Source organism: Pezoporus flaviventris, unplaced genomic scaffold (genome assembly GCF_033815535.1).
Source record: "Pezoporus flaviventris isolate CSIRO_AGI_PZ_B2104156 unplaced genomic scaffold, CSIRO_AGI_Pfla_v1 ptg000031l, whole genome shotgun sequence".
NCBI classification, from domain to species: Eukaryota; Metazoa; Chordata; class Aves; order Psittaciformes; family Psittacidae; genus Pezoporus; species Pezoporus flaviventris.
Window position 1 is genome coordinate 9,012,791 of NW_026892579.1, and position 24,895 is coordinate 9,037,685.

The 24,895-nt window shown below is 41.0% G+C and overlaps 2 protein-coding genes across 2 annotated transcripts in view; one reads left to right on the forward strand and one right to left on the reverse strand.

Moving 5' to 3' along the window:
- Positions 1-24,895, reverse strand: part of MTRES1 (mitochondrial transcription rescue factor 1) — a 244,769-nt gene that overhangs the window by 10,441 nt on the left and 209,433 nt on the right. The gene's annotated exons all lie outside the window — the stretch shown is intronic.
- CD24 (CD24 molecule) lies at positions 7,315-12,215 on the forward strand. Its single transcript, XM_061460209.1, has 2 exons — positions 7,315-7,474; positions 10,139-12,215. Exons 1-2 carry the CDS (start codon positions 7,406-7,408, stop codon positions 10,322-10,324), a joined length of 255 nt encoding a protein of 84 aa, XP_061316193.1. The 5' UTR covers positions 7,315-7,405; the 3' UTR covers positions 10,325-12,215.

Genomic DNA, 24,895 nt, shown 5'->3' on the forward strand with positions numbered 1-24,895 from the left:
TTATCCTATCACTACAGTCCCTGATGAAGAGTCCCTGTCCTTGTAGGCCCCCTTCAGATATTGAAAGCCCCAGCTTTCTGAGCCTGTCTTCATACTGGAGGTGCTCCAGTCCCCTGATCATCCTCGTGGCCTTCCTCTGGACTTGTTCCAACAGTTCCATGTCCTTTTTATGTAGAGGACACCAGAACTGTACACAATACTCCAGGTGAGGTCTCACGAGTAGAGGGGCTCCTTTGACTTCCTGGCCAGGCTCCTTTTGATGCAGCCCAGGATACAGTTGGTTTCTGGGCTGTGAGCACACACTGAAGCCGGCTCATGTTCAGTTTGTCATCACCCAACACCCCCAAGTCCTTCTCCGCAGGGCTGCTCTGAATCTCCTTTCTGCCCAACCTGTAGCTGTGCCCGGGATTGCTCCAACCCAGGTGTAGGACCTTGCACTTGGCATGATTAAACTTCATGAGGTTGGCATCAGCCCACCTCACAAGTGTGTCAAGCTCCCTCTGGATGCCATTCCTTCCCTCCAGCGTATCAACCGAACCACACAGCTTGGTGTCATCGGCAAACTTGCTGAGGGCGCACTCAATCCCACTGTCCATGTCAGCGATGAAGATGTTGAACAAGACCGGTCCCAACACCGATCCCTGAGGGACACCACTCGTTACTGGTCTCCAGCCGGGCATTGAGCCATTGACCACAACTCTTTGTGTGCGGCCATCCAGCCAGTTCTTTATCCACCGAGTGGTCCATCCATCAAATTGATGTCTCTCCAATTTAGAGACAAGGATGTCGTGTGGGACAGTGCCGAACGCTTTACACAAGTCCAGGTAGATGACATCAACTGCTCTACCCCTGTCCATCAGTTCTGTAGCCCCATCACAGAAGGCCACCAAAGTGGTCAGACAGGGTTCCCCCTTAGTGAAACCATGTTGGCTGTCATGAACCCCCTCATTGTTTTTCATGTGCCTTAGCATGCCTTCCAGGAGAATCTGCTCCAAGATTTTGCCAGGCACAGAGGTGAGACTGACTGGTCTGTAATTCCCTGGATCATCCATTTTCCCCTTCTTGAAAATGGGGGCTATAATTCCCTTTTTCCAGTTGTCAGGAACTTCATCTGACTGCCATGATTTTTCAAATATGATGGACTGTGGCTTAGCAACTTAATTCCCCAGCATCTTCAGGACCTGCAGATGGATTTCATCAGGTCCCATGGACTTGTGCACATTCAGGTTCTTAAGATGATCTTGAACCTGATCCTCTCCTACAGTGGGCCCAAGGTCTTCGTTCTTACAGTCCCTGCATCTGCCTTCCAAGACTTGAGTGGTGTGGTCAGAGCACTTGCAGGTGAAGACTGAGGCAAAGAAGCCATTGAGAACTACAGCCTTCTCCAAATCCAGGGTAGCCAGTTCTCCCAATAGCTTCCAGAGAGGGCCCGCATTATCCTTATTCTGTCTTTTGCTTACAACATACCTGTAGAAGTCCTTAATGTTATCTTTGATATCCCTGGTCAGACTCAATTCTAATTGGGCCTTAGCTTTCCTGACCTGATCCCTAACTTCCTGGACAATATCCCTGTATTCTCCCCAGGCTGCCTTCCTTGCTTCTACCTTCCATAAGCTTCTTTTTCCTTCTAAGTTTTCTCAGCAGTTCCTTATCCATCCATGGAGGCCTCCTGGTCTTCTTGCCCCATTGGAAAATGAGCAGAGTGAAGTAGCAGTGTAATATCAGGGTAACTACTTTTTCATCCACTGGTGAGAGAGGTAATGCAGAATATCACAGCCACTGGGAAAAATCAGGTACTTACATAGATAGTGCTCAAGCTAATGGCAAGAAAAAGGTGGTTCCACTAATTGCAACCAGTAATAAATCTTATCATAGAAGTAAAATAAAAATTCAAGGAGATGGTGAAAGGGCTAACATTGCACTGTTGTTCAAGAAATGGAGTGAGATAATCTCAAAATTACATCAGACCACGAATGTTACAAAGCTGCTGCTGCTGCAAAATAAGAGACATTTCTTTCTAAGCTGCATCTACAGAGTAGCTGTATGCTGAACTGTTGGCTTGAGTGGAGTGTGCTACTTCAGGCAATATGATCTGATGAAGACAGATTTGAGAATGTATAAAGGCAAGAGGCAAAAATGCATAGAAATTCTGTGAAATAAGGTTGAAGAAACAATATCTGTTCCTCAAAATAAGGGAAAATAGAAGTGGCAAATGTCTGAGCTACTAGTCGACACTCTTTTGATTGTCAGTGAAGAGAGGAAGGCATCTCCAGGATGTGATTAATCTGTTTCACATGTTTATGTTGAAATGAGATGAATTACGTCATAGAAGCACTCACTTCCCTTCCAAGGGAAGCACTCACTTCCCCCACCAAGGATTTCCAAAGAGACTCATTTAGATGTAGACAGCTGCTATCATGTCACCCTTCTTTCCTTCTCTCAGTGTGAAGTGCTTGATATGTTTTCAACTGGTAAACAGTTTGTGATATATCTGACCATCATTATTATCTGTGTACTTTAACATGGCAATGTAATAAACCATTACTTTAAATCTGCAGCGAAGAAGACTTTGTATTAAGAGAATTATTCTGCAAAGATAGTTTGACAAAGAAACAGGAGGCCTATGAACTATGGAATACCGTTCACTGATTTTGCCCTGAGAATTATGTTTTAACCTGCATCAGATCAGAAGACACAGAAAATTGCTTTTGATCATTTTTACTTCTGCATGTCCATAGACCTGTTATCTGACATTATGCCTCAGGAGTTGAAGGAAAGCCTGTCTTAATTTTGTCCCATACCAAGTAGCGTGATCTCAAACAATTCCTGAGCATGATTCAGGGGTTGGTTCAGGCCATGCACAACTACCCACCAATAGGCAATTCAGAGTCAGCCTCCATTTTCTGGAGGCTGGAAGAGTTTAATAGTATGGGCATGGCTAGACATGTCAGTTGGCCTCAAGGACAAAGAGCAGGCTCTGCTACCATTTAATTTGTATTGATGTCACCCAAGAGTTTGCTTGACTTAGGGAGAAAGGTGTGCTTTCAAGCAGATCTGAAGCCACACCTAATTGTGTAAGCTGACACCATCCCTTGAAGTTTACCCAGAAATCAAAAGATCCATGGGTGTTAGGGTGGCAACTCTTAAACATTTCTTCTTGAGACTATTTCTGGAATCACAGTTTCCCTTCTGCGCAAATTTCCGGGTTTATGATTCCAGGACTTTGTTTGCTTCCATAACCATACACCTCTAAATTAGGCCAGTCTAATGCTTTTTGCCTCAGATTGGCATAGAAGGGAAACTGACACTACTAGAACCCTGGTGTAATCAGAGTCTGGATTGTGGCAGCAGGGCCCACATCTGAAGATATGTATAGTTGAATCCAGTCAGCGTTTGTTATCAAGTGGAGATTGACAGTACAACCCATCATACCTTCCATTAAAATCTCTACTAACATAAATTTAATATAAGCTTTCCACTGGAAGAAGGAATGTAATCCTCAATACATATTCCAAGTTCTTACCCAAGACACATGTCAAAGAGCTTTGTCCAGTTGTCTAAAATCAGTTTCAACTTGCCAGTTCCCACAGTATTTCAGTCTTGTTCTGCAATGATAGTGGAAGTGCAAATGTAAAGAAGGGTGCTTCAAAAAATCCATCAAATTTTGATTATATGGCTGGAGCTTTGATGCTTCTAAAGACTAAACAAGTAGCAGGACAAGGGCCAGCCTAACTTGTGAAAAGATGGTGTTCCTATGTATTAGGAAATATTGTCCTGTGAGTTTCTCAAGGCAAAATCCAATATAGCAAAAGCAGACATCAAGGAAACTTACCACCAGATGTTGTCAGCATAGATCAGCACACATGGGCTAGTATGTGCAAAGCTGGATTTCAAAGCTGTCCCTTGGAAAAAGATCGTGTTCTAACATGTAAATGCTACTGCTAAACCCAGGACAATAACATTCACATATGGGTATTAAATAACTAAAATAACTCATAATATGACACAGGTGAGTACTATTTAAAATATTTAAGTTTAAATGGATTGATACTGGCAGCTAAAAGGCACAAGTAAATTAATGGTTCAGTCACAATCAGTTCTCATGAATTCCACTCAGTGCTCTGACTATATTTATTTTGCTAAAGCTTGCTCAAATTTCAATACTTTATTTATATGTCTCTGCTTCCTTTTACAGACAATCAGGGTGTTTTTTTCCTGCCAGTCATTTTAGCTAATCTTGTTTGCTAATGCATTATACATAGCAGCACAAGTTTTGCTTCTCATCACTAGATTGAAAGTTAGGCCTATTGCAAAATTCAGTTGACTTAAAAGTCACCAGTGGAATATACAGCTGAAATCACATTTAACTCAAAAGATCAAAGTAATTTTCTCCCTTCTCTTTGGTAAGCTTTCTCATTAAATATTATGTGTTTAACTGTGGAAGGTGCTGAGTACTAATTGGACCCAGAGAAAAGTAAAGGAAGCAAAACAATGGGATTTTAACAATAATATTTAACACTGTATCTTGGCATCATGAGAGTACTTAGAGCACATTGCTGTCAAAGGATGTTTGATTGACAGAGTATATGGTCTTTTATGACAGAAAAAAAAAACGTAAGTGCCTTTTGGCCACCAGATAGCAGTGCTTCACTTTATACAGTTCTCAACTCAATTACAGTGTTGCTTGCCTCGTAGAAAAATCTATATATTGGATCCTGGTCTCTTGCACAGATACATCTTTTGCAGACTTCATTATAGACTTCAGATGAAAAAAAAAGTAAAGATTTTGGAATTAGGAGTGCAGGTGATTTATGTGTTCAGGAGGAATCAAGAATATTGCAGCTTTCCTGAATGGAGAGAGTTGCTTGTAGAAATCTAATGGAGCGTAGGCATTATAATTCTATTTTCCAATGACAAAAGTTTCAAAGAAAGTCTTGGGCTTAACATATTTTTAGCACTTCTCCCTTGCTGCCAGTACATTTCCTTATTTGCATTAGAATTTGAGGAATAGTTCAGAGAGGTATGGTTTATAGCCTCAGAACATAAACTTAACATTGTTTTATTATTTCAGTTAATTTATCATCCCTGCCAAATATTTTAAAGCCTCTGTGTTTTTCTTCAGTTTTAAATAAAGGAACTGACTTTATAAGATTTTTAGGAAAAAAAAAAAAATCTCCATTTTTCACTGAAACTTGTAAAAAGGCCAAAAGTGGAATATACTAATATAATAATATTAATAATAAGCAGTTGTATAATGCTGTGTGGTTCATGTCACCTTACAAGAACCATGCATCATCCTAATTTTTTATTGATGCAGTTCTAAACCTCAGGTGAGGTGCACTGGGTAGAGTGAATGGGAAAGGCTCTCTGATAGTTATTCCCTTATTCTCACTTGTCCCAATTTTGACATTAACATGTCTCAGCTGCTGCTTTAACCTGCAGCAGCCAGTTATGATCCTGACAGGAGTGTGCAACAGGAGGGTGCAACAGCAGTATAGCTTCCTTTTCTCCCAAACAAGGAGGAGAGAGATTATAATGGAAACCATCTCTGTCAGCTTTACACTAGAATATTCTTTGCTCGGGCTATTGTAGAGCCCTAACCAGATTTCCTTACTTTTGTAGCTCCACCAGGGGACCCAGTGTCAGAATGGCATGAGCCCTCACTTTGTTTGATTGACGTGACTTCTCTCACAGGGAATTTCACTTTTCTCTAGCATTAGGCATGTCTACCGAGTGAAAAGGTGATCTTCCGTCCCGTTTGTGATTTCATTTAACTGTGACAACTCAAGCAAACTCTTTGTAAGGAGAAGTAGTGACAGGAAAGTTTTCAGCTTTGTCACCCATCTCTTATTCTAGGCCATCACAATTTCCTTTTTTCTCTTCATCTATAGTCGTGAAAACCCATCTTCTGGTAACCATCTTAGAGCAAACAGCCAGCAAGTATTCAGAGATGTAGGACCTTCAATTTGATGACTATTCCTATAGCTATTCTGTAGATAGACTATGTCTCTAATAGGAAATTGATGGGAAAATGTCACTTCAGGAGTGCATTAGGCTTAGTGTAGCTCTCAGAAGGTCTTTCATTTTGGTATGGAACAAGGATTGCTATCTTGGGTGGTATAGCTCGCAAAATGCCTTTATTCCTGGAAAACCAAAATTGCAATAGCTTTGTCAGGCATTCTGAAGCAATTAATGTGGGGCTGGCTTTAGAGTGATATATTTTTTCCTAACACAAGTCCCGGCATCTGGTCCTTGCCCTTGTTTCCTGTGCCTTGGGACCCAGTTCTATCAACGTCCTTAGAAACTCTCAAAAAGCAGTCCTGCCCCTGGAGATGGCAAATGAGTTAAGTAGTGCTGAACCTGGATATCTCTTCACACTTTGTTCTGAGATAAACATGAACATATCCAAATCTAAAATCCATTGATTAGTCTGAGCTACCAGGACATCTTTTAAACGGAAAGAACTGCTTTGTCACAATAAGATCAGCACATCAGCGTCTCTTTTTTTGCAGTTTATACAGCAGACACAAATATTTTTGCTAATTTGGCTGTACGCTGAAACACCTGACTGATTGGTGAGACACTGGCACAATCTATTGTCTATTAAGGGAGGAGATACTATTTAACTGTAGTGCTCACTGTGCCAGAAGCTAGAACCTTAAATACACAGAGGCTGGCAGAACTGTTCCACTTGTTACACGGGTTTCCTACTCTTTAAGAAACAATGGTAACAATGAAATATTTAGATCCAGAGAGTGCTTTTAATTGCAACCTGTGGTTTGAAGTCTGAGCACCAATGGTAAGGCAGCTTGGAACGAGATAGGATCTGAACTCCTCAGCCTTTCACCCACTGTCCTCATCAACTGGAAGTACTTACAGCCTTCCTTACCTTTCCTTCTCTCTCATGATTTGATATTAATTTATTTTTTAAATGAAAATGCTTCATGTTTCTACAAACGGAAGACTTTCTCAAGAGTGACTGCAACCCAACGTCTGCAGCCCTGTGCCAGCCCCTCCGTACCAGAAACGAAACGCCGGCGCTAGACAAAGGCACCGCCGCCCGTCACACCTAGACGGGGGGTACCAAGCCTGGCGGGTCTGCCGAAGGCAGGGAAAGAGAACGGCTAGCACGGCCCTGCAGGCGCTGCCCCAGCGTCCCGGCCCCGGGAGGGGAAGAGGAGCCCGAGGGGGTGCGGGGACTCGCGGGGCGGGGGCAGAAGTGTGGGGAGGAGAAGGGGGAGGGGAAGGAGGAGGGGGTAGGCGGTGGCGGGGCGTCACGAGAGCCCGCGCTGCCGTTAAAAGGCCGGGCGCGGCCGAGGGGCGCATCCTTCTCGCCTGCAGCCACAGCGGCAGGAGCTGTAGCAGGCGCACCGGCAGCGCGGCAGGACAGCAGCAGCAGACGGACATGGGGACGGCGCTGGCGGCGCGGCTCGGCCTGGGGCTCCTGCTCATGGCCCTCCTCCTCCCCACGCAGGTGAGCCCCGGAGCGGCTCCTCGCTTCCCCGCCGGCGCGAGTGCGAGAGGCGAGGGAGCGGCCACGCCGAGACCCTCCCGCAGGCTCCCGGCACCGCGGCGGTGGCCCCAGGACCGGGTTGGGGCGGGTTTCGCCTGAGGGGCCGCTGGGCTGGCGGCCGTTAGGGGTGCTGCCGCCATCCCGCCGCCCGGACCCCCCGCAGCGGTGCCCCGCCGAGCGGCTCCTCCGCCTCCGCCCAGGCGGGGAAGCGAGCCCGGGCAGCAGCGGCTGGCGAAGGGCAGCGGGGCTCGTCCCGCAGCCCTCCCGGCGGCAGGAACGGGCTCGGGCGGGCGGTGGGTACGTGCCCAGTGCCCCGAGATGGCGATGCCGGGTTACCCACGTCAGAACAAAACCAAAAACCCCAGAAGAAGTTGGAGTTGGCCGCCTTTCTTTCCCTCGGATCTTCGAGGGAAAGCCTCGGGGAGCAGCGTTAATCCCCCCCCCCGCCCGGTGATAAGAAGAGGAACGATCCCCCGAAACCTAAGTTAGCTCCGTAAGGGCAGCAGCACCCTGCTCAGAATCTCCCCGCACCGTATGAGGCTTTGGATCCTGTTCTAGGGTCATGGCGGGAGCGGGAGGTTTGGGATCTTGAGGCTAAGACAGTAGCCTCTTGCTGCTGGGCTGGCCAAGTTTTACCCTTGCTGCAAAGGTAATGAATGCAGTAGCGATTTGGCTTTCTGTAAGCAGTCAAGCCAAGCGGGGCTACCAACTACCGCATCCATGTGTAGAGACCACCTTTTGAAAAAGGTCCGTTTTGCGGTATCACAAAAATAAACAGCAAAGTAATTCCTTTGCTGGAGGTTGCTTTAAATATTCCCCCCCAAACCTCCCCCCTTTGTTTGTAAGGAAGGGCTTTATCCCTTCTCCATTGCGCTCAGTGGAGTCTTACCCGCGGCAGTGATGAGAGCAGGATCGCACCCTTTGGGTTACCAGTACTTGTCACATGCACGTTAAGAAGATCTGCAAGGATTCTACCTACCATAGGGCTGTGGAACTTCGATCTAAGCCCTGCCACTTCCACAATAAAAAAACCCTAAAAAATAAAAAAAAAAAAAATCGATAAACTGGGTTTTCTGTTTAAAATTAAGAAAACAAAGTGGGAAACGGCAGTGGAGACTTTGTATAAGGACCAAAAGAATTCCACGGCGGGTTGGGACCTGTCTGGTATCCAGCTTGCAGGTTATTAACACTGCAATTCATTATTGATCACTTTCGGACTGGTTTCAACAGAAACTTCCACACAGCAATTTCTTTTTTTTAATCCTGCAGTCCTAAATTGCTTCCAGCATGTGGCCAGTTGCCAAAACCCCAAGCTACCAAAAGCCTTACACCATTCTGGTGTTTTTCTATTTCATGCTTATTTATTTACTCCCATGTAGAAAATAATTAAAGAAAATGCTCATGGAATTTTCCAGTAAATTTAACATTGATTTCATGGCTTCAGTGTTGAGGAACTGTAATTTATTTTTTCTGCTAGAGAAAATTAATTTTCTCAGTAACACTAGAAATATGAGACAATAAAGACACCTTTTATGGAAAGTATTATTTATTAAAGTAGTTTTTATTGGGGTTTTTGTTGTGGTTTTTTTTTTTTAAAGAAATCTGGGTTTACTTCAGCTAACTCTTATCAGAGCTTGCCAGAATGCTCTGGTGTAATACAAGTTTGCTGCCACAGAGCTGCTGACACCAAGCTTGCTGTATTGTACTCATTTTTGGGGGATTCTTGCCCTTGTTTTTTCACCCTTGTGTACCACATGCATTCTTCCACAGGAAGAAAAGAGCACGTTAGATTAACTTTGAAAGTTTTCCTGTGTATGTGTAGGAAATAGCCTGGTACTGAAGTTACATAGGGTGTATTTTATGTTCTATCACTATAATGCAGAGTTATGGGAAGGAATTGTTTTTGTTGTTGTTAGCTTGCTTTCTGTCAGCATTTTTTAAATTAGCTATTATTATATGCTATCCACCGCATTCTTTATGCGTGTGCTCTAGCATGCAGATAGGTTATGGTTTAATCGGTGCAGCTCCATTGTTCTAAGTTCTGCAGTTTGGTACTACCACAGCAAGATAAGAATCAAGAGAGGCTGAGATATAAAGTCCATTTACAAATCCCACTATTGCTTGAAAGCAATCCCCAAACCAGGCTCAGAAACAGTAGCAATGGAAAACAAAACCAGTATTTGCTTATATTTTTGTTTGTGGTTTAGTCTGCAGAGGCAATGAATTCATACAGTTGTCCAAAAGTCTTTTCATAGTAAGATTTGTATTTGCATAGCTTTACATTTGCCTTTTTTTTTTCTTTTTCAGTGTGAGTTTTTCTGAAACCTGCTTCTCTAGGTCTAACTTTTGTTTTAGGGCAGGGTTTTGACAAAGTGGTAGTTATGTAACATCAGAAAAACACTTAGAAAAATGTTAGATTTAATTCTTTAATAATGCCACGCATGCATTTCAAAATGTCTTTGTCCTTAATGGCACAATGAGAGGCATGAGCAATTGTGTGTATTGTATCTGAGTACTGTGACTGGGTGGTGCTACACATTGTTCATTACTACTAATTTTTCTTCTGATTTTAGAAAAAAAAAGAAAGCCCCCTTTTTGTTACTACTTTTTCCCCTTGCATTCTAGATTTACTGCGATGCCAATGGAACAAGTCCAACACCTTCAAACAATTCTTCAGCAAGTTTCACTTACTCGTCAGCTGTCACAAATTTACTGAACAATACCACCACTCAGGGACATGGAAATTCCCTTCACTCAACCACAAGTCTTCTTTTCATTCTCTCAGTTTCTCTTCTGTATTTTTGCTGTTAAGAAACTCTGGCATGGAAATGGCTACCACTCCCACCCAGTTTCCTGAACCATCTGAGATGGCTAGATCTCTGACCCAGCATGAAAATAAACCAGACCAAACTCCGCATCAAGCCAGTTTGGTTCCACTCCATACTCAAATTAGTACCAGTCTGATCTAGAGAAGCACTCAGTATTCTGACTTTCCAAAGCTGATCAGTGTGAAAGACCAACTTCAGCAAGAGGGTAAAATGATGAGCTCTTCTACCAAATGAGTTGGAATTTGAAACACAAGATGGAAGCAAAAAGAGACAGTATTGACACCCCCTGATTTAAAGCTGAGAAGAAATGCAGTATCTTATAATAAGGATGGATGATAACATTCCACCAAGAAAAAAGGCTGAATAGTTATTTACCATTGAGAATAAGAATTTGAAGAGATTTTATTTTCCATTTAAATGTTGAAGTCGACAGGCTCATATAACCACTAGAAAACACAGAAAAGCTCGAATGGTTCCGTTTCTTGCAGAGCCTATATTGTTATGACCTATGTGTAGTAGGATATATGCAAAAGAAACAAAATATCAGTGAGAAGGATTTCTTCTATAATTTATTTGAATGAAATGGTTACAAGGTTAAAATGGATTACCAAATTTGTGTTAGAATCCCCTTTATTTAACCTCTGAGTCCTAATCAAATGGCTAGCTGGGCAGGGCTAGTTTTGAAATGACTAAAGCCTATTGGTTTTTGTCACAGTTGAATTATTTACAGTGGAAATTTGAATTTGATATTTTATTTAAATTGTTTTCATATTAAACCATATGTGCCAGAAAAATGAGGTGTGGGAACACTGGGAAAAGTACCAGGAGCTTTTTGTAAGCTAAGTTCAGACAAAACCAGAAAAAAGTCAAAGAATAAATATCTCCTTTTTCCCTAATTTCTCCTCCCTAGTTCTACAAATTGTGTAAGGTCTTTTTGCTCCTGGAGCTTTCCTTAATTATGAAGGATTTATGGAATCTCCTGAGTAATGTTCTAATGTTGCTTTTTTTTTTTTTTTTTTGGCACAAGGTGAATAGCTTGCTGGTTTTTGGTTTTGTTTGGGTTTTGTTTGTTTTTTTTGTTCTGAAGAGTTTTAATTGTGATAGTTTACTTTAAACATGGGCTAATATTTGTGTGGGGGAGAAGGAATGGGGAAAGGAGAGCAAACCGCCAAAAATAAGAAATTAAATGACCAGGTGTTTGGAATATGAAGACTGGAATCTTAATTTAATCAGTGAATTTAAAAGTTACCTTTGTAAATACTACTTTTTAAAAATTTTCTGAATCAAAATTGCTACACTTGCACAGATTGTTTCTGTATCATCCAACACTTTAGATAATAGAATCTGGTACTTGATCAGGGCAAGCGTTGTTGAGGAGGTTCAACTGCCTTGATGGTAAAACCTTGTCAGAAAAAAATGAATAATGTTGATATGATCACATGTGAGTATACATGATCACATTGCTGTGTACAGATAGATATTGTGGTATAAGATCATGGCAAACATGAGTGGCTCTCAAATTACCTTTTCTTTTTTAAGACACACATCTCTCAGTTATATTACCACCAACCCAGAATATTACATCTTAATAGCGAACTAACACAAATTCATGTCAGAGAACATGGACGTTTCCTTATGCTTATCATTTGTATCCAGTAAAATGTTAATGATTGTATTTTTGTGTTTGTGTAATTATGCTTTGATTTATTAGCTACTGATTTTCATTGGAAAAAACTGTAAATAAACCAGTGGACAGGCAATGCATTCTAGATACACTTCCAGACACTTTTACGAAAACCTGTAAGTTGCCTGCTTAAAGTGAATGAACTGTTAAGCAAGATGGTAAATGTGATTAAAAACCTCAAGGTCTAGAACTGCTGAAGTGTACTTAGTTTTATTTCTCTGTGAGGTTTAGCGACACTGGGAGTCTGCATTCTGCTTTGAAACTAGTGAGTGAGATTTGATTAACATCTCTAGTAACTGTAATAAGATTTCTGTACTTACTACAGCCTCTTTACTTTCAAGCTGTCTTAATCTTTCATTTTAGATAAACAGCACGTAAAGAGTTTTCCTTTATTTCTTAATGTGGCAATGAGTTATTTTTTTCTTATGATAGCTATTTTTCACTTTCCAGTTATCAAACATGTGAATTAACTGTTTGAGGTTTCTGTCTCCCACAGACCATAGTAATATCATAAGATATCCTCATAATACAGGTTTCACCATGCTCGATGAAGGACAGAGTGGAAGAGGTAGGAACATGTGTAGTATTTTGCTGAAAAGTAAAAATCACCTGCATGAGAATTCAAAACCAAATAGTTTCAGTTCATAACATTCCAAAACCTTGCTTTTGTTGTTTTCCAGGTATGCTACTTTCTAACAACCCTTAAAGGCCCAATGCTATTCTGAGTGGTTATCTTTACTCCCTGGCTGTGGAGAAAAGCATTTAAAAGTGCCTTGCTACTTAAGGCAGGCTGCACAACAGTCTGCATTTGTCAGTGGGAAAGAGGCCCCCGGAGAGGCCTCCCAAGGCCAAGGCTCTGGAGGGAATGCAGCACGGCAGGTCTTTGATTGTGTTCCTTTACTTTTCCAGTAGGCTGAGCAAACGCGAGGAGCAGGATGAGTTTATCAAAGCTGGCTGTTTGAATAAATCTTGGAATGCGCAGGGAGTATAGGAGCACATTGTTCCTTTGTTTAGCTTCCCTGTGAGTGCTCCAGAAGAAAGCATGAAGATAACCAACCATTACCTGTCCTGTATCTTTTTTTTTTTAATTAAAATAAAAATCCAAAACTGAAAATTGAGAGACTCTCCAAAAAGAGACAGGCTTTTTTAAGCCTCTGGAGTGTTTGAGGTTTTCACCAGTCCAGATGAATGATATAAAGAAACAATCTGGCAACTTTGTTCCATTCACAAAACAATGGGGTCAGTGATGAAGAAATCTACCCAGGGAAAAAGGACATGATGGATTTATGTAACAAAATGGGAAGGCGGGAGGGAGGGGAGAAGAATGGAGCCTACACACTTCACAACTATTTAATTTTTTAAAGTGACACCTATAAGAACTGGAGCCAGCACTTAACCTATGCCTCTCACTTTCATGAGTCTGTCCAGCTGGAGTGTGTCTGGATAACGTGCATTGCAATGACTCTGAAACAATTCTGCTTCTGTCTGATGCATAGCGCTGCTTTCATTGTAAACATACGCTTGCCACATATGTACTGAATAAAGCATAGTGTTGTTATTCGAATGAAATAGTCTAAAATGAGCACTTAGAATTTGTGTGCAGCCTACTACTGTTCCTTCCTTCACAACATCATATTCTGAATAGCCCTTTAGTTTTTTCAAATTGCAGTTTTCAGCTGGTTTAGAAATCTGCAGGGACTTTGAATGAACAACTTCCATTCAACAAGAAGACTCCACAAGGTGAGGTATTTTGGGCCGGATCCAATGCTGTCATACCCATAAGCTTCTGCTCGTGGCTTCCTTGTTTTCAGTAAGGTGAAATCACGTACCCTGAACCTTTCTCTCCATGTGTGAAAGGCAGTGTGCATGGTGCTGCTGTGTTATGCTAAGAACAGCCCTACGTTCTCTTTGTGGAGAGTGACATTTTTCATGCCTCAATAAATGACTATTAAAATGAACACAGGGCTATTCTGACAAGGCATTCACAGGTTTTAGCCTAATCCCTCAAACATTTAGGATTTACCTGTACAATGCAAATACTCTCACCCTAGTTCAAGACAGCAGTATACTCCCTAACGTCATTAGTACAATATTTTGTATGGAGTAATTTCTCCTGAGAGTAGTTCTTACACCACCCATTGGCCTGCAGAAGGGCTCATGAGAAGGAGTGCTTGGAAGACCAGGGTTTTTTTGTGCCTCTTTCCAAGTCAGCATTTCCCTGCACTCAGGTTACATCATTCTCCACAGCAGACCTCACAATGACACCTTGTACCTGAAAGCGAGGATGTATATAAACATGCATACCTTGGAGGCAGTTCAGAGTGATTTGCATTTTGTGTGCATTCAGGCTTCATAGGGATTTGATTTCCCTTACATGACTGAAATGATTTAGACAGCAGGCTTTATCATCCAGCAACTTAATTGTAATGGATACAATTGGGAACATTTCTTGGTTTTGTATTAACGATAACTTTGAAACAGGATCTATCAGCTCCACCTCTGAACAGCACAAAGCTCTTCATTACAGAGAACATGTTACATTTTATGCACTGTACAGGTCTACTGTGCCCCAGCAGATAAAGGTGGTTATTTTAAATTCATCGCTTTACTTGCAGCAGTTTAAAGAGCAGTACTAGGCTTCTGCAAGCCGTGCTTTAAGATGCAATGTTTTCATCATTATGCAGTAGCCTTGGGAAAGATACTTGATCCTTACTTTGGTTATCAGCCTTCAGTTTTCCAAGAGAAGCCCTCACCATTCTGCTCATGAATGCATAATTGCTCTGGTTTAGTCTTCATCAAAATGTCCAGAATGAATGACCTGGAGCTGAAGAAACATGATCAATTTGATACAGCCCAACCAAAATCCTAAACGAATGAAATCTCATCTGTGAACGGTCATTCAATTCTCTCTTGAATCCAGCAGTACTCCCTGCAATGTATGTGCTACAAATACATGAATAAAACATTTTCAAACTTTTCAGAAGCAACCCGAGACTCTTTTATGCATTCAGCTTAGCAGGAGCTATGCTTTAACAACTGATGGGTGTACAATATAAAAATGGAGCACGCAGCAGAATTAAATCGTGGTAGCTTGGTTTTGCTGCATAAACTGAATGATCACATTCCACCAGAATCTCTCCTGAATGACCTAGTGCGAAAAGTATTCTTTATGTGGCACAAATTATTAAAGGAAGCAACGCCTCTGTGAAGCAATTGTTCTGTTTCCCTCTTTTCAACAACTCTCATTGTAAACACAGTGTGGACTTTTTTCAGATTGCTTACTGTGCATAATGGGGACTTAAAGTCTGTGTTCATTACACTGAATATGTAAACTTCACTTGGCAAATGCTGTATATTTCTTTTTCTACTGAATTAGGTAAAATGCAAATGGTTTTGAGAGATAAGACTGAACTTTTAGACCAGAGAGATACATATGCCAAAGTACAGTTACAAATGCATATACTCTGATTGATTAGACTAGTAGGATTCAGAACTGATTGAGTACCTACAACTAATTATAGCAATTTGAGCCATAATAACAAGGATTAAAAAACAATTTTAAAATTGGTAGAAACCATGGTTTGAGGACCCTCATTGCTTCAGGAGTCATAGTGAATTTTCTCTGCAAGCAGATTACCTGGTAGATTTTTAGTTACTAAGACAGTCTGAGGTATGTTAATAGCATGAAAATGGACTTCACAGAATCATAAAATATGATACAGAATACAGACGTGATGGAGTCTTTGCTCAAACATGGCAGTTTCAGTGTTTTAATGTTGCAGTACAAATAAGTTTTTTAATAATGAGCAAAAAAAGTTCTTTGGTAGGACTCTAAGAGTAATGTAAAAATGTGATACTGTTATCTTGAGACATGATGATGACATTCGCTGTCATATATCTGCTGCTGCTGCTGCTATTTGCTGTCATGTACCCTACTATCTACAAAGTTTTTATGTTTTCTAAAACTCGCTGGCATTTGATGTCTTTCTGTAAGTTTCCAATAGTATCTTCAAATTCCTTTTTAAGGCTATGATAACTACTCTGATTTTGTTATCCTTCCTGTTTCAGGAAACTAACAGAAAACTACATGCAGTGCAGCAGATGTTTTCACGTTGGAATTCGTCATTGCCTCCATTCCAAAATCCTCAGGCTTCCGTAAGGTGTGCCCTGCAGCAAAGTGCTACCAGTAAATGAGCCAACGTGAAGCATTACCAGGATGACAGACTACTTTGATTTTCTGGGGACTTTTTTTCCCTGCCAGTCCGTGTTTCTACTGAAATTAAAATATCAAAACAACACTCAGCTATATTCAGGACACAATGCAAACTCCACAGTCATTTGGCCCTGTTAACCTGGCACTGATCTAAGCCCTTTACCACAGTCTAACAGTAAGCAAAAATACATTGCTAACATGGTGGAGGAACTGGATGAGAGGTAGAGAATCTGTATAAACTCCCGTGACCTGACTGAGATGTCAACTTTGGTCCCAAAATGTGTGGTCTGATCTGCTAGGGATTTGTGGATCTCGCTAGGTAGCTGGTAGGGGTCTGTGACTTTAATGAGTATTTCAATGTGTTTACATTTAGCAGGTCTGTTCTTACTCAGCAATGCAGGCTGACATTGCTCAGCTTCTACCCAGTCCTTTTTTTTTGTCTCCAGTCTTATATCATGTGCTCCTCAGCACAGAGGCAGTCATTGCTGAGTGTCTGCAAAACTCCTATTAGGCATTTGCGATTCGTCAGCAGGTTTTACACTGCTTTCCGTAACAGCAGTAATTAAAGCCCAGGTCTTCAAAGGTAATTTGGTGCCTGACTTATAATTCCTATTGAAATCAATGTCCTTGTGAGTTGTAGTCTGACTGCCTTCCCTGTAAAATTAGTGTATAATATTGAAGGCTTTTACAGACCTCATGGGATCTCTGCCTATTTTTCAGGGAAACAACAATTAAGCTCCTCTCTTTTTTTGTTTTGCTTGCCTGCTTGTTTGCTTTCTGTATGACAGAACCTTTGATTGCTGTGGCAGAAGTGTTTGGAAATACCTTTCCATCAAGGTGGTGACGTTCATCCCTGCTACAGCCGGATGGAAGGTTTCCTGGAGTACAGCTGCCCGCCCTCCACAGCCTGCCTGCACTCCTTCCACAGGCAAAGGCCTGTCCTATGCAATCCCATGTGGGGATCATCACCATCCCAGAGGAGCCACGCTGCGTGGTGGTTCAGCCCAGGGATAGCTGAGGGCCCCAGTCAAGCCCCAAGTTTGGGCTTGAGCCAGTCATTGCAGTTCATACTGATTTCTAAGTCAGAAGAAGGGGCTAAATGAGTGGCTGATCAACTGGGAATCTGGAAAATGGCATTTTCTTCCAGCTGGACCTTTCACATTTGATTTCTAGTAACACTGAAATACTGTATTTACTCTTACTCACCATTTATGTTATTGTAATTCTATAGCTAAGGGCATTGAGATGGTCTTGGCCCTGAAGAGTTTGCAGTCTTACTTCAAAACCAGACGCAGATGGGTAGACAAGGGAAAATGTGACTCCTCATAACCTCAGCACACCCCAGTCTTTGACATGGGTGCCCTCTCCCCTCCTCACCTCCTGTCTGGAGCAGGCAAGGCTCCCCTACCATGCAAGCCACTTGAGGCAAGAGGGAACTACTGGCTGCAGAGAAGGAGGAGTGCAAATGCCTGGGGTGGGATGGCAGCCACAAGCGTCAGCCTGGGGTGGAAGCTGAAGCCAAGGGCAGGGAGCAGCCTGCCTGTGCACCCATGGGGAAGAAGGACCCCTTGGTTATGGCATGCACTTCTGAACTACCCCTCTCACATGCATAGCCAGCAGGACCTGAACAGGTTGAGGGAAGTAATCGCTACCCTTTATTCATCTCCCACATGTCCACATTTGCAACAGAGTGTGCAAAAGTACAGAAGTAAACAGAGAGAGGCCAGACAAAGCCACAGCAGTGGTCTTGGATCTGGCACAAGTAACATAGGAGGAGAGGCCTGGGGAGCTGGGTTTATTCCACCTGGGAAAGAGACGAAAGATTGTGTATTGATTGCTGTCTTTCACAACCTAAAGAGCAAGGTTTGAGGTGGGAAGGTTGGGGAGAGGGCAGGGCTGGGATGGCAGGTAATGTGGTCTGGTGTGGAAAAGGACAGCATTATGAAGGGACTGAAAAAATATAGAAATGTCTGAAAAATGCTTATAACAAGCCCTTCAACAGAAGAAATCTTACAAGCCCCAAATAAGAAGTCTCACGGACAGTTTTTAACACTACAATTAGCAGATATGAACTGGTAAAATCCAGAGTAGAGCAATGAAAATCATGAGAAGTGTAGATGAGAAAAAGTAGAAAAAGTGGAGCATGTTCAGTTGTGAAAAGAGAAGTGGGAAGCATAATGAAATCTGAAGGTAAAAGACAGTTGTTAAGATATAGCAAATAGCCTGTCCATGCGTGCTGTGAAGGAAACAAGTCATATACTGGTGCGTTGAGCTAGACTGCTGGGGGAGCTTGTGGATGTTTCTGAAAGCAGGTTAGATAAACATCCTTCGGGAAATAGTTTAGATCTAGCTAATCATACCTTTGGGCCAGGGGAGGGCTGTATGTCCTCTCACAGCCCTTTTTTCCCCTCTGAATTGTTATTGAATTGCTATTTCATTGCTTTTGAACTTAACTTTACTGCCCACCAACGAACAACCCCATGAAAAGTGGAGCTAAGGTAATTCTGGTGTCTAACAGAAACCTCCTGTGTGAACTGAGCCTTTAGAAAGGCTCACTGTCCGTCATGTGAGACGAGTGCACATTCCCAGTTTCTTAATCGCCATTTTTAGAGGACATTTCTCTTTCCTGCAGCCCTCAGTTTTCATCACGTGAGCAGGAACTTGATTCTGTCTGACACCTCTATCAACCTGTTAAAACCTGTTGAGATGGGCCAGCGGGTTCCAACATATGAAGTAAAGAAATGTGAAGATGTACATGCACTGCATGGTCATGTAACCTAAAAGTCAGTTAGCCAGGATGGAAATCTTGGGAGTTTTAAATGATGAAAAAGCCTGTCATCCATTTGATTGCATGAGGGATATGGTAAGGAAGGGAAAATCAAGTTCAAAGAAGTTGTTTCTCAATACCTCTGTCCTTGAAATATACATCTGTATGTAGCCACCCTAAAATAAAATGGTGATGAATCATTTGTCAAATGGCCCAAATTTACTGTTCTTGAAATTGGAAGGAGTTATTGAAATTTTAGTAAGTGCACAGGAGACCTGAAACTAGTGTGCTATGAAAGGTTTGTTTGTTTTGTCTAATTTACATCTTTCAACCTTTGATTTTCTGTAGAAGGAGATAGAGCATGAATTACCTTTTTAACGAAGCAAAGATTCTCTAAAGGTTGCTATAGTCTCTGTAGTCCATTCAGCACACTCAGAAGGCAAATTAGTTCTACATCAGAGTCTTTTTGTGAGGTTTTTTATTACAGTGGGACAAGTAAAGCACTCACATTTCTTTTTTAATTTTAGATAAAAGTGGATCAAAAAGTGGATAGATGTCTTTATTTGTATTTTTTTTAATACTTCCTTCTATCAAACATAAAAAGGAAAATAGTTGTATTTCTAAGTATTTGGGGATGCCTTTGAAGAGGTGAGCAAAGAAATGCTTAATACTTTGAAACTATCTATTATTGAAACTATCAATTATTTAAACATTTTTTCAAAGGCAAAACAGGATTCTCACCAGACCAGCTTTGTATGTCGTTTTTCTTGTTCTGACAGATTCTCTATCTATCTGTAGTGTAATGAGAAGATGGTCAGACTAGCTTTATGTTTAGCACATGATATTTTTCATCTTCAAAATGCTTTGTGAACATCAAGCAAGCATATCAACTTATGTTTCTCTAGCGAATACTTGTGTTGAACACAAGTAACAGATCATGACTTTTTGCAAAATCTTGTGGGAGTCATTATATACTAGTGTTGATTCTAAAGCCTTCAAAATATTAAGCGGGGCAAAACTGGCAAACTGAATGAAGACCTGTTGGCTTGTCTGCTGAAGGTTTAGTATTATTCAGGCTTGCTTTTGTAATTTTAACTCAGGTTTTTGTTGACATCAAGGAGTGCAGCACTGATCAAGGCAGCACAGTTGCTTACCACCTGCTGACTGATGCCCATCTCGTCCCTGAGCAGTGATCGGTGACTCCTGGCCACCGCCCCCCAGTTTCTATACTGAGCATGATCCAACCACTTTCAAGATGCGTCAACAAGACTTATGGGGGGTCCTGGCAAGAAAGGCAGGAAATATACCAGGAAAACCTCATATCTTAGAGGTTTGTTGTGAGAAAACTATATTGGAGGGTTGCTTATTCTCTGAAGAGCCCTAATTTAGCAGGGAATATGTAAAAGTTTTGGTACCAGGAAAGGTGATGGTGAAGAAGAAATGGACCAGTTAACTGTTCATTTCGTAGTATCAGATACTGCTAGATGCTTTTTTAAGAAGATTTGACTCATAATGTGTGCAGTTTAAAAACCTCTTCATCTCAAAGGTAGAAGTAACTTGGAAAAGTCAAGGAAACCACAACTGGAAGACTTCTTAGGAGGAGTGACACCATTACACATCTTCATATCATTGAAAGTTCAATGTTTGTATGCAAGAAACATGCAACGGCATACAGAGGAATATAAAATGTGGTATAAAGTTAGCTGATTATATGCTATTTTGTTTATGTGACCTTTCTTATTTTCTTTTTATTTTCCATTAAAAGCAGTCTCCTATTTCTCTTTCATCCATTTTCTTCTCTACTGTTCTGTTTTTAATGTTTATTGTTTGGTTTTGTTTCTTTTTTTTTTTTTTCCTTTTCTTATGATATCCAGTGCCTTAATCTGTGTCTGGTTTCTAGAGCTAGCCATAATGTTCCTCCCTCCAGTCTTATACTATGTGTATTTCTGAGAGGATTTTTTATGACATAGAAATTGGTACCATATCTTAAAGATTTGTTCCCCTTCCCTTTTAGCCCACTCCCAGTATATATTTGGTTTGGTTTGGGTTTGATTGTGGGTTGGTTTTTTTTTCCCAGGTTAAATCCTTTCTTTTTTCAATAAATAATAATGTAGAATTGATCTCTTTTATAAATTTCTGTAAAAAATCTGTTATCTTCCTCTTTTGTTAAATCATAAATGGATAATGCAGATGTGGAAGTATTCTGAAGTTCTTGAATCATTACAAAAGCCCTGTAATTACATTTATTATTAACAGCTTTAATTAGTAATTTCTTTGAGTTTACATTGGTCCTTTCATCCAAAAGGCTTATGGTACTATATAATAAAACATCCATTACATCTTAAAACATCCCTGGAAGACAAATGAGTCTTCAGACTTGCCAGAGGTGTGGGAGAAGAACTGAGGCAAAGACTGCTTACAAGACAGGAGCGGTGAGCCAGTGGTAGAAGGAAGAATAATTCTCATGAGGCCTGAATTCTCCCCTTAAATTACAATCATCTGGGTTTGGCCTTTTTTATGTGTGTAATTTTACAAGAGCTGTGTTCATATCTCACATTGTCACGAGCATTGTTGCAGAGGAAGCAGTCTCCTTTGTCCTAGGAGAGAATGAGAACAAGGAAATTGAGGATTTCTCTGGTCAGACCCTGAAACACTGGGCCTGGGGTCACAGAGGTTTGTGCTTAACCTGGTGTGGTGGTGTGTATCTTCTTTTCCCTGACTCCTGATAGACCCTTTGCCAGAAGCTGGAGGCAGGGTTACTTGAATATGCACCTGAATTTCCTTCTGAGTTTAAGCCGATGATACAGCTCTGCTTTGGCAGCACTCTCTGGCCCCTTTGAATGGAGACACAGATGGTACTAACAACAAATACCACTAACCTGTGACTAAAAAGAGAGCCAGAAATTAAGTAATCAGAATGAATTGTGTAGGCTATCCCGAATGTGCAATTTTTTCTTTGAATAACAGAAAGAAAAGCTGTTTGCAAGACCTTGTTTTGCGCTTTCCACCCACCTTGGCACTGGAATGATGACTAGCTTCTAGTTAATCATTTTAATGATTTACCAGAGCTAGAGCAAAAAACAACATCTACTGTTTTGGGGAAGTCAAATACCTGATCTGTTTGTCATGAAAGGCTTCTTCTAATGGCATGTTCCTTAACCTTTCAAATAACCAGAAGTTTGCATTGATCCATGGGAGTAAAACGGAAGAACAAGTTACATGTTAGGTACTGCACCTCACCCATGGACAGATTAAACTTCTGTCCATAGCACTTCCTTGACAACCTGAATATGAAAGACTTCCTTTGGCGCATAGTTGCTTTTTGCACCTTCTAGACTGGAAGCTTCTGTTTCTTTTTTTCAATTCATCATGTTATATAGCAGCTTGACTCTGATGTTGGAGCTTAAGCAAAGGAGATGACACAGCCTTTGAGCTGCTTTCCTCTGAAGAACCTGACTTTGCATCTGTTCATAGAGGAATGGAGGAAGAGACATTTCACTGTTGCTAATGGAGTCAGTCTGCTTAAGGTGGTGTTAAAATTATTCACCTGCTATTTCTTCCTGAAAGCAAGGTCCTTTGATCAGGTGAAATAATAGCAGCAATTCTCAGGGGCTTAGAAGTCGTTTTCTACAGGAATGGTATTATTTTCTACTGAAGCTAGCAATTTCTTTTGCTTTCCAGACTTTCCAGTGTTAAACTGCAGCCATTCTACTTAACCAGTTCTGTTACTAGTGAAGTGGCACCAGGAGCACAACACATGGATTATAACCCTGCTACCAGTTGCATAAACATAAAACAAAATGCACCTGCTGCAAAGCAAAGACCTTACACTTGAAGAAACTACATTTGTTGTTGCTGGTTTGGGGAAAATACCTTCCTTTTTTGTACTCCATTTTCACTTTTAAATTTTAAACTCAGTCCTTCTTATCTGACAGATTTTTCTGTCAGAATTATCAAATGGGTATTCTTGAGTTCCCCCCCTTTAGGCTGACCATATTCTACCCAAATTTGGTATTGTGAATGGGAATTACCCCTTTGCTTTGAAAACTATGACATGTTGAGGTATCCATCTCACCTCTGGACAGCATAAGAAACTTCAAAAGCTTTCAGCACCTTCTCAGTTGTTGCCTTCTTCTATTTCATTGCTGGAAGGAAGTCCTTCAGACAGTGACATCTATCCATTTCTTTGTTTCAATGCAAATTGTTTGATGATACTAAAAATTATGAAGCCTTCATCTGCCAGCTCTTCTCAGACATTTGCTGAGAACCATTCACAATAATCCCTTTTGGTGATGTGCACATACATAAATACGCAGTGCTATCTGAACTGAAGGGAAGTAGAAATCATTCTTGCGCAGTACTCCCATCTGGGGCAGCTCCATGTGTGAGGCTGGAGCACCTACAGGGGGGAGAGCCATTGCTGCAGTTTGACCTGAATCTGCTCAGTAGGCTCAGCAGCCCCTATGGACCATTCCAGCCACGCCACAGCTGCATGACTCCCCTCTAGAGATGGATGCTCTCAGCTTGGCTATGGTGTTACTGAACTATGAGAGGTCCCTTTCACTGCACACATTAGAATATGTACATACATCTGATAATGGGAACTAACAGGCCAGTATATCTGAGCAGCAGCAGAATAAAGGGAAACCTTAATTTTCCAGAAATGCTCCCCTACCTGTTCCCTACCTGAGAGCTAAAGGGAACTTCACAACAAAAGAGCTGGAGAGGAAGAGACCATCAAATTGTACCAATCCATTTAAGTCCAACCTTCCTTTTTTTCTCAAGGAAAATAATTTGGCTTTAATTGTTTTTAAAAAGTAATTACTTAGCAATTCTTTCCTCTTGGATTGCTTCCCCTATCCTCAATCTGAAATACAGCTAACTCACTACTTCAAGTAGGAAATCTTTTCAGAACAAATCATCAATATATACTTGAAAATCTATTTGTGCATCATCTTTGACTTGAAATTATAAATAATTTTCTCTTGGAATCTAGATTCACCCTTGTGGGCTGAAATAATCCAACTTGTTATAATTCGTGGAATCATAGAATGGATTGGTATTCCCATTAGAGGGCCACTTGAATACAAGCATGCACAAAGCTGTATGACTCATTGGATGAATAAGTTTAAGACGCTTGAAATGAAACACTTTCATTATACTGACAGTAATTTCATATGACCATATGAACTGTCTGCAATGTAATAAGGAATTGGGAGAGTAACACAGGAGTCCACTGGGCAGAAGAATAACTTGAGATCTGTTTAAAAGGAAAAAATTGCAGCATCAACCTACACTCTGTCTTGATTTCAAATGCAAATTACACTCAAAAATGCAAAAGGCTGAAAGGTAGATAGAAAATGGAAATTCTTTCTTAATTCCTGAGAGTGCACGTCATGCAAAGGCAACATTTTCTGAATGTTATTCACACTTTTGACTCTAATCATATCAGTTTCCAAGGCAAATTATTTTTTGGAATAGTCTATAGTTCTTGTGATTGATAAGACAGACACCTAAAGTGGTGGGAATCATCATGCAACAGAAGGACTGTGGGATATTCTTAGCCAGAAATGTTCCCATCTAACAAGAGATTGAATTGTGTGAATTAGATTGACCGTAAGGAAAACTTGATTCCTGACAGTAAATGTCAGGAAAGATATATTAATGTACAGTAATGGAGTTAGAAGATAGTCTTTTTTTTTTTCCTTCTATTGCAACTTAAATAATTACTTGCACAAAATGTCTACTAAGTGTCTTTTAAAAAGACATAAACCAAGCTAGACTATTCCTCATATACAAGCTTGAAGTAGACTATTTAAATACTAATTTGACATGAGTAGGAAGATAAATTGATACAAGAGGTTCCTGGACATATTGTAATTGCAAAACA

Bases quoted from the DNA above. Each gene is read 5' to 3' on its own strand.
- CD24 (XM_061460209.1), top strand. From the start codon at position 7,406: ATGGGGACGGCGCTGGCGGCGCGGCTCGGCCTGGGGCTCCTGCTCATG. The intron at 7,475-10,138 runs GTGAGCCCCGGA...CTTGCATTCTAG, and splicing joins CCCTCCTCCTCCCCACGCAG to ATTTACTGCGATGCCAATGG.